Genomic DNA, 9,891 nt, shown 5'->3' with positions numbered 1-9,891 from the left:
AATCAACTTTTCCAAGCTCTGGATGAACATCAGAATAGCAGATTGCAGTCTGCTAATTGAGGGAGACAAGGGCAAACTCCTTCCGAACAAATCTTGCCAAGAAAACCCTGTGATAAGGTTGTCATCAATCAGAAATGACTTGAAGGAACACAACTGAGTACAGTTGCTATAGCTATATAGAGAAGATCTGAATATATTTCCTCATCTTACAATGTACAATTTAACCACTTCTTTTCCTTTTCCTTTGAATCCTCCTAAGGAATTAAATATGACACCTGTGCATACTGACTCCAGAGACACGGCCAACTTCTCTTTGCAAAATCTTACAATTGCTTTTGGAAACTGCACTGATGAAGGTGGCTCTTTCCAGAATGTCTATTTGTCCTTAATTTATACCGTTCTCTTCCTGGTGTGCTTTCCAGGGAACATTTTTGTGATTTCTGTATATGTCTTCAAAATGAAACCTTGGAAAAGCAGCACTATTATTATGTTAAACCTGGCCATTACTGACCTGCTGTACGTCTCTTGCCTTCCCTTCTTGATCCATTATGCCATCAATGGAGAAAACTGGATCTTTGGAAACTTCATGTGCAAGTTCATCCGATTCAACTTCTACTTCAACACGTACAGCAGCATCCTCTTCCTCACCTGTTTTAGCCTCTTCCGTTTTGTTGTCATCATCTATCCCATGAGTTGCTTTTCCATTCAGAAGCGGAGGTGGGCCATTGTGGCTTGCATTGTGGTCTGGGTCCTTTCGCTATTGGCTGTCAGCCCAATGATTTACCTGATCACAACAAAACAAATCTCTAATCGACTGATCTGCACGGACCTGACAAATTCTGAACCCCTGAACTCTGCAAGGTGGTTTAATTGGATCCTAACCATATTTGGCTTCTTCTTGCCTTTAGTAGCTGTGACTCTTTGCTACGCTGTGATTATCTACACATTGGCCCAAGGGCCCAGCACAGGCACCACTCACAAGCAAAAAGCCCGTATGCTAGCCATTGTCCTTCTGGCTGTCTTTTATGTGTGTTTCTTGCCTTTTCACATATTTCGAGGACTTCGTATTGAGTTAAAGCTACACCCTGTAGACTGCAGCACAATGAAGCAGGTCCGAGACATGTTTGCTGTGACCAGATCCTTAGCTTCATTAAATACCTTTGGCAATTTAATCCTTTATGTTTTGCTTGGAGATAATTTCCAGCAGGCTTTTCTTTCAATCTGTAAAATGTTCATAAAATCACATAAAAAATAGATCTGGAATAAAATGATGTTGCTTTTCCAAGAAGGGATACAGTTGTAGTTTCCCTAAACATGTGTAACTTCAGCTGAAGAACAGGATCTGTCATATGCATATATCTGTAATTTTCAGGTGTTTCGAGAAATAATTTTTAAACCCTTTTTACTGTTGTTTCTCAGGATGTCAGATATGTTGCATTTCATTGGGTTCTTGATATTCATGAAATGGGCCTAGTCTCCTGATATAAACAAAGTTGCTTAGATATTAAGTCTTTGTGGAATGAATGCCATTTTTGCCAATAAACACTTGACACATGGATTCATTGAAGAACATACCAAGCTGCAGATATATGGGTTCTTTCCTCACATTTACCATCTTATCTGTTTTTTCTGGGTGCACCTGATAACATAAATGGATGTGACTTGATAATCAAAAACCTCAGTGGGGGCATTTTGGGTATGTTGCATGGTGTGAGGCCACCAGGCTCAGACTTTGCTTCTGTGGCTTTCAAGTTCTCCTCACATTCAGATACTAATAGTGAGCAAGAGTCAGCTGCTGCTTTTTTGCCTTCTCTTTGCCACTGTTTTTGCTCCCTGGTAAGCAAGCAATTTTAACAGTAAAAAGAAACAGCAGCAGCTACTCTTGCCTGCATTGTCATATGTCATATTTCTTCTTCTGCCAAACTTTCTTTTCTTCATCCCTGTCATGATTCATGTGATGTGGGGTCAGAGGCCTTTAAGTTTGAAAGTGATATATCCCTCAAGGTCTTCACAGGAGCCCAAGGATGCTGACCTCCGACATCAAGTCCAGTGACACTTCCAGGTTAGGGTTAACAAGAGTGCCATGTCTGAGGATCCTGCTACACCCATCTTAGCCTTTCAGACCATTTTTAAAATGCAGTCTTGTTCCAATCCCCTGCCCTTAGCAACAGTGTGGGCGGGGCTGGGGGTCCGAGGGGCAGCAAGACCCCTTGGGGTCCCATGGCGGCTTCCTGGCGGGCGCAGACACTCACAGCCGAGTCCAAATGCTGTTGAACAAATCACCAACTTTATTTCCCAGTATCCCATCTACAACTTTACCAATACCGAACTTCTCCCTAACTACTCCGCTGGCGCCAGTTACCTCACTGCGTGGGAAGGGAGGGTTTCACTAACTTAACTCCACAGTCCTTTTCCCCAGCTATTCCAGCAGGGAATTCTCTTGCCGGGCAGGGCGGTAGGCGTGCAGCGCCGGTTCCTGGTCCCTTGGCACCTTGAGCTCTATCGGAGAGGCCCCTGCCCACTCCTTCGACTCCTTAATTCCCACCACGTAGGCTCCTGTCCAGCCCCCGGGGACGGGCATCGTCCAGCATCTGGGTTGAAGGGCTCTCCGTAGTTGCAGCCTCCCTGGTGTGGACTCGCTGTCTGTGAGATGTGGCAGGGCCCTGCCCTTATCTTCCCGGTGCTGACGTGCGGTACAGAGGCCACCGCTCCCTGGCCCTGCTGCCCTCTTCTCTCTTCTGACCCGCACCTCCAGTCCTCTCCTCAAAGGCATCTTCCACATTCTCCCCTCCTCTCCTCACATGCCTCACCCTCCTCCTTAAGACTCCTGTCCTCTGGCCCCACCCCCAGTTCTGCCCCCAGCGCCAGCTGTGGCTCCTTAGCTTCTCCCCTCCAGGTCATCTCAGCTGGGTCCCTCTGTCCACCTCCTTCCCCTCCTGCCCGCTCAACCCTCCCTGTATCTTCCCCCTCTCTACAGACAGGCCTATGTCACAGCTGAAATGTGGAACATCTGACCTGGACTCAGTCATGTCAAAAGCTTCTCCAGCCACACTCTCATGGGTAGATATACTGTACTTCCAGACAGTTTTGTGGATAGCTTTTGAAAAAGGAACTTCAGGTTGAAAACTATCTTGAGGCCTAAGACAATTTCATGATCCTCAAAGCTGCAACATAAACCATGTCAATGAAGGCTAAACTAAATATTACCTGGGACACATCTGATAGGATGTGTTGTTGTTTATGGAAACAGTGCTGATCAGGGGCACAGCACGGAGAAAGTCTAATCTTTTCCCCACTGCTTACTTTAGGCCCAGTCCAAACCAGGAAGCTCAACTGTGGTTTTTAGAGAAACAAAACTACATTAAGAGATCCAATAAAGGATCTCCCACTTGTTATAGATTTTCTGTCAAATTTCTCCTTTGAGCATGTCTCCCTGGGCCAAGAGCTGGCAAGAATCTCAGACTTGAGAAAATACTGACAGTCCATGATATTGGAGGAAATATGTCTCCCGGGATGCTAAGATAGCACACAAAGGCTAAGTGGTGATGGAAGTAAATTACTTAACCATATCACCCTCTAACAAAGATCCTCTGTATGGAAAAATAAATAAATAAGACTGTAATTTGGTGTCAGAGACCAGGAAAAACCGAGAAATCTGAATTTCTGGACTCTATAACCCAAAGGGATGCATTCAGGGGCGGCCAGTGAGCTGGATTTGCACACCATGATTGCAAATATGAGGAAAGTGGTGTGAGGGCCTGGAGCAAATATAATTCCCCATGCATGTTCTCTCTCACACTCAGACATACAAAACCTCACTCTTTCTTTCCCTCATAGACTCACCCCTGCTGACAGATGTGACTTCATTTCTAGAGCTCAGAAAGGCACTTTGAAGCAGAGTAAATATAATGACAAGCTGAAGCCAGCCATAACTGGGCAGTGAGAGGATGATATTCTGAGCCCTGGAGTCCTAGTAATTTCTCAGCTGTTTTCAGCTCCACTCCACCAAAGAGTAATGGGATTGGGTTCAGATAAGGAGTGGAGAGGGGGACCTGCAGGCTGTGTTGAAGTCAGCCAAGGATCACACGTAGCAGTTTGAAATTTACCCATATATGTTGTGAGCGAACAGCAGCTAGACATGTTGGTTGTCTCCCTGGAGAGGTGATATAAGGGACTTTATCAAATGAGACTTGCAAAGTGGAAGCAGTGTCTGTGGCTGTACTTTATCACACAATGCTGTGTCTGTCCAATAGCTGGTCTGTAGTCCATTTGCTGCTGGACTGCACCTTTTAATTGATGGGCAAAACCAGTCAATGCTCCACAATCCCACTACTTTTCCGTTATTGAGAGAGTATGATTAGTTCATCCCAAAGCAGTTTTGATATGCAGGCAGTAACATTGTACAAGTGGCCATGATTATGCCCTTCTCCCCCTCTTCCTTCTTGCCCTCACCATTCACCCCTGCCTTCTTTCTTTTTTAACCTAATAGATTTCCATGATCATACAATTGTGCTAAAACCAAAATAAATACAGACTGAAAGGCATGCTGAGTAGGGGTTAGGGAAGGGAGGCAGGGCTACAGAGGCCAGGATGCGGAAGACACAGGCCAGGACAGAAGCAGCACCACTGCACTTTTGAAGAGTTGTGCGATCATGAGTATCCTAGTGTTTGCTAGAATACTGGGATTGAGATGCCTTACAAGCCTGGTGTGATAACATCCCATATATAAGGACTCTGGCCACTGGTTGTAACGTGTGTGTGTGTGTGTGTGTGTTTTAAACCATGCCTCTGCTCAACCTGGTCATTAAGAAACATTTTGATAAATAAAATGTCAACAAGACTCCAATGACTTCCTCCCAAATAGAACTAAACATGGGTAAGTCCAGCACCTCTGGAACAGCTTACTGGTCAGAGACATGGGTGCAACAGCCTAGTTAGCCCCTGAAATGAGCATGCATGGACTGAAGGACAGCTTCCTAGGAATGACCAAGCCCACAAAACCAGCTTTCTTTGTTACATTTATTTCATAAGCCAACCACAATCCAACTGTTAGTCCTAACTAGAGTGGATGCATTGAATCAGTGGAAGCCAAAATCCAACTGTTAAGTCCTAACTAGAGTGGATGCATTGAGTCAGTGGAAATTATATAAGTGTTGACTTATTGAGTTTCAATGGCTCCAGTACGTCTACTCTATTAGTAACTAACTTTTGGGTTTTGGCTGGAAAATGCACATTCTTTTGTGAGGTTAAGGAAAACCTCCAAAGGCTTGCAAACTCTCTGTATACTGTCCTAATCAACCAGAACCACAGATAAATACTGCAGAGATGTTTCAGAACACAATATTTGCAAAGGGCTAGTGTCAATAAGGTGCATAAAAGAATGACTTCTATGCAAATATCTGGCTAGTATAGCACACAAATTCATCAGCACCACAGAGCATTATGAAGAGATATTTGCAGCACAAAACAACCAGATTGCGCATTAGCCCCCTGTGCTGGTTGGTGACAGATTTACATAAACAAAACCTAAGTAACAGCAGTGAGCATGACTTCTTACATAAGAAGGCTGGGAAGAGAGGACAGACAGAGAGAGAATCCACACAGCTTTACATTACCAGGAATTTTCCATAAGTAGATGGCTGCAGCCTTGCTCTGAGGTTACTGCAGGACCCCAGACAATTTCTAGTCAGTGGCAAGTGTCTTGGGGCCTCCAAATCTAGAAAAGAGCTCTGGGTCTGAAAATATAGCTTGTGGAAGCCATGTCAGCTTTTGGCAGAGATTGGAATGCCACCTTTTAAAAATATAATTGCTAGTTCATTATAATTATAGTTACACATCTTTTTAAAAAATATTTATCTTCTCATGTAGAAAAAATACATAGAATACCTACTTTTGGTTAATTCATTTAGAACTTTTACAAAGCATGCTCTCCTCCATGTTGTTGCCTCAACACTCACAAGTGAACACAAGACAGCAGCACAAGGCACATGCCAACAATGGAATTATATGACATCCCTCTTGTACACCTTCATAACTACAAAGGTAACTTTTGAAAGTACTGTGACACCATGAAAGTTATCCCTCATGAAGTTACAGATGTAATGTAATGTAGTTCTACATTATATAACTACTTAATATAGTTATGTAATTTGGAAAAAGATGTGTTAATTTGGAAAAGATGTGTTAATTAGTTTTTAAATTTAAAAAAAGTCAGATAATGTAAAACCAGTTAAAACAATCTTGAATAATATAACTATAAAACATGTACAGCCTAGGAAGAATCAGATATGGATAAAGTGTTTACAGTAATGCATCCAGCCATATGCTCTTGATCCTTTCCCTTCATGGCTGCTTGAAGCTAGCTTAAGAGGTTTGGCCCCATGCGTTTAGGGCGCAGCAAATGCTTCTTTATATGAGGGAATGGTGGCTGCTGGCCTTAAAGAAGGAGTGGTGTTGCTGCTCCTAAAGAAATCCACTTTGGAACCCATGGTCCTTAACAATGACTGGCCAGTTGCAAACACTCCCTTTCAGTGAAGGTCCTTGATGATGGTGGAGGTTGTGGAGTGGTGTTACAACTGCAGTAACTATTGAATTATCCCAGTTATCTAGACCCATTTCAATCTGATTTCAGAACCGAATTAGCCGTCGTTGATAGATATCATACATTGAGAAAGTGCACCTTCTTGCTGTTACTTGATCCTTCAGTAGCATTGATACCCTCAGCTATGATATCCTGCTGGATAGTTTCCATGTGGTGAAAATTGTTTGTTGCTGAGCCAGACTTAAGGTGTGGTTGTTATAAATCCCCAAATAATATAGAACCTGGTTTCCTGCAAGACTATATTTTCTCTTACATGTAAGTTGAGTCCTGAGATTATCTACAGCGCTCCTCCTGGTAGCACCACATGCTCCTTATGTCCCCTCAGAAGTCAGTCGGAACATGGCATTCAGAGTGGTGGCATCTACATTTTGGAAGGTTCTTTAATTAGAATTAGCATCCACTCTTAGTTTTCAGTGTGTTAAAAACATACTAATTTAAGCAAGCTTTCCTAGTTTAGCCTAACTGAGGAGAAACCAAATGTAGGAAACGTTCCTGCTTGTTGCTCTGTCTGTTGTTTAATTTCTTGGGTGATTTTTTTTAAACAACAATGTTTTCCTTTTCATGAAGTACCTCCAGCAATTCTGGGGAGAGAAAAAGAACCATTTTATTCCTACTTAAACTATGGTTCTTTTTATTTTGGAATGGATTGCAGTAAAAAGTTCAATTTTTTCAAGAGGTCCAGATAGCTAGATTTGACTCTTTCTTGTACTCTGGATGGAACAGCACATTATGTTTATGCTAGAGCAATAAGCTTTTTGAAACAATATATCTTTATAAAAAGAAGGCACGCCTATCCAGCTCTCCAGAGCAAAGAAACAGAAGAGATCTCTCAAAAGCCAGTTTTCTATAGCATTATGAGATCTGACTGTGTATTAGTCAGGTTGCCTTCCCTGCTTCTTTCACCTTCCCTGCCCCAACTGGAGAGATCTGAGTGGATTGAAAGTGCTTTCCTAGGAAGGCTTTCTGTAATGAAATATCTCAGTTTTTAAAAATAGTTTGAACAGGCCCTGAGATCCCCTTTTTTTGGACCTCATAAAAAGTGCAACTGTGAATATATTGTGCCCATTGGTCAGAAAACTGAAAAGCAAGAGCAAGATAGCTTCTTACTAAGTAACTAGTGAGAACACAGCCTGCATACTTTACATTGTATGTCCAAATACCATTCTCCATTTAGTGAACATTTTTTAAAAAAAGATTGAGATGGGTCAGGGGAGAGAAAAATGAGGGAAAGGATTGACAGCCTATATCCAACATCTGTCTCGCATCTCAAGGACCCTGTGCAATTAACCCTAATCACAGCTACGAATAAAACTCCTTCCTTCCCTCTTTCTTGATGTACAAAAAATAGCTAGTGTATCACATGTATATGATATATCTGCATTTTGGTGTTTTGTGCTGTGGTTTGCAGGCATGAGCCATGTGCTTCATCAGCTATTCTCTTCTGTCCACGGATTTTTAAACTGGCAATGTTCTTATAATGTCTTCACGGCCTACAGAGACAGCCTACATCTCAAAAGAAATTTACTTTCCTGCTGCCAAAAGAGACAGCAATATTATTACTTCGCTTTTGCTGCCAATGTCCTCAGTCCCTGCATCTGTATCACTTCTCCCTCAAAATAATCTTAAACACCACCTTAACCAAGATTGTCAAACATGATACAGACCCACTATTTCAGTGGTTCCCAACCTGTGGGTCAGGACCCCTTTGGGGGTCGAATGACCCTTTCATGGGGGTCGCCTAAGACCATTGGAAAACACCTATTTAATTACAGTTATGAAGTAGCAACGAAAATAATTTCACGGGTTTGGGCCACCACAACATGAAGAACTGTATTAAAGGGTCGCAGCATTAGGAAAGCTGGGAACCACTGCACTATTCTGACATTGGGTGCATCTACACTATAATAATAATATAGCTTGACACCACTTTAAGTGCTGTAGCTCCTTCCTATAGAATCCCGATTAGTAGTTTTACAAGGACTTTTGCCTTCTCTGACAAAGAGAAGGCAAAACTATAAATCTCGGAATTCTGTAGGATGGAGCCATGGCAGTAAAAGTGGTGTCAAACTGCATTATTTGTACAGTGTAGATACAGCCATTGTCACTTTCCTTGTCCTGTATGATATTGACATCTTTGCCTGATGAGGAAGCAATGCATTCGTGTAATATATTTTACATCATTTGACTGACCTAATAAAGGTATCACCACAATGTTTATCTTGGATTTTGTTTTATTTTGTTGCATGGCCAACACAGCTGCCCCTGAAAATACACACACACACATATTGGTTGCTCTTGTTTGCTTAGGTTTATTAAAATATTGGTTAACACCTGCTTAGTGGGATCACAGTGCATCTATGAAAATGTCTTTCATTTGCCTATACGGTCCAGTGTAGGCTAATATGGATGGTGTGTGTGTACACAAATGCTGTAATTTATGTAAGGATTTGGTTGTCTACATTTGCCTGAAAGGTATGATAAACCATTGTGAGCTCACTGGACAGCTGGGTGAGAACTGTTATATCTGATTATTTTAATGAAAAAAGGTTAGATGGAGTGAAAGAGATTTTGGAGACAGATATGGGAGATCCAGGATCAAATTGCTACATCATTTATACTTTCCAGGAGAGCGCACAACATTTTGTAAAATGGGGGGGGGGGGGACTTGTGTGATATGGTTGTTATATGGATAAATAAAGCATTCTAAAGCATTTGATATATATCTACTAGCTTGCTTCTTCATTCTCTGCAAATCCTATCTGCACAAACATAGCCACTATTGAGGGCTTGGGGAAACTGCATTCTAAAAACATCTGGCGGACCACAGGTGTCCAACCTAATCAAGTCGATTTATTACTCCTTACATATCTTTCTACATATGCACTGTGAGCTCATAAATAGAATCAGTCTAACTAAGGAATGGACAAATCTATTAAACTTGATTTTACTCACATTATCGCTTTTTCAATATTTGAGTGCATTCCATCCCTTTTCTACACTAGATTGCAATTTCTCCTCAGTTCCAGTTACTTTTGTCTGGAATATTCTACATTTTTGTCCTGCTCCTTCTTTCTTAGCCTATATTTTTCTTTCTTTTTCTTTTTTCTTTTGCAAATTGCATCATAGGTTTCAGAAGACTAAGGATTAACATAGGTTTTCTCAACCACGGTTCCACAAAAAGTCACTGGGAGTTCCATAAAATATCGTGATTGAAACAAACATTTTTGAGGTGTAAATATACTATACTATACTATACTATACTATACTATACTATACTATACTATACTATA

At 41.7% G+C, this 9,891-nt stretch overlaps 1 protein-coding gene across 1 annotated transcript; it reads left to right on the top strand.

Annotated features, from left to right (window-relative positions):
- Nucleotides 1-211: 211 nt before the first annotated feature.
- On the top strand, nucleotides 212-1,255 carry LOC121924904 (2-oxoglutarate receptor 1-like). Its single transcript, XM_042456440.1, has one exon. The coding sequence runs from the start codon at nucleotides 212-214 to the stop codon at nucleotides 1,253-1,255; it is 1,044 nt and encodes a 347-aa protein (XP_042312374.1).
- Nucleotides 1,256-9,891: the final 8,636 nt, after the last annotated feature.

Source organism: Sceloporus undulatus, chromosome 3 (assembly GCF_019175285.1).
Source record: "Sceloporus undulatus isolate JIND9_A2432 ecotype Alabama chromosome 3, SceUnd_v1.1, whole genome shotgun sequence".
NCBI classification, from domain to species: Eukaryota; Metazoa; Chordata; class Lepidosauria; order Squamata; family Phrynosomatidae; genus Sceloporus; species Sceloporus undulatus.
This window is presented reverse-complemented; position numbering and strand designations above follow the sequence as displayed.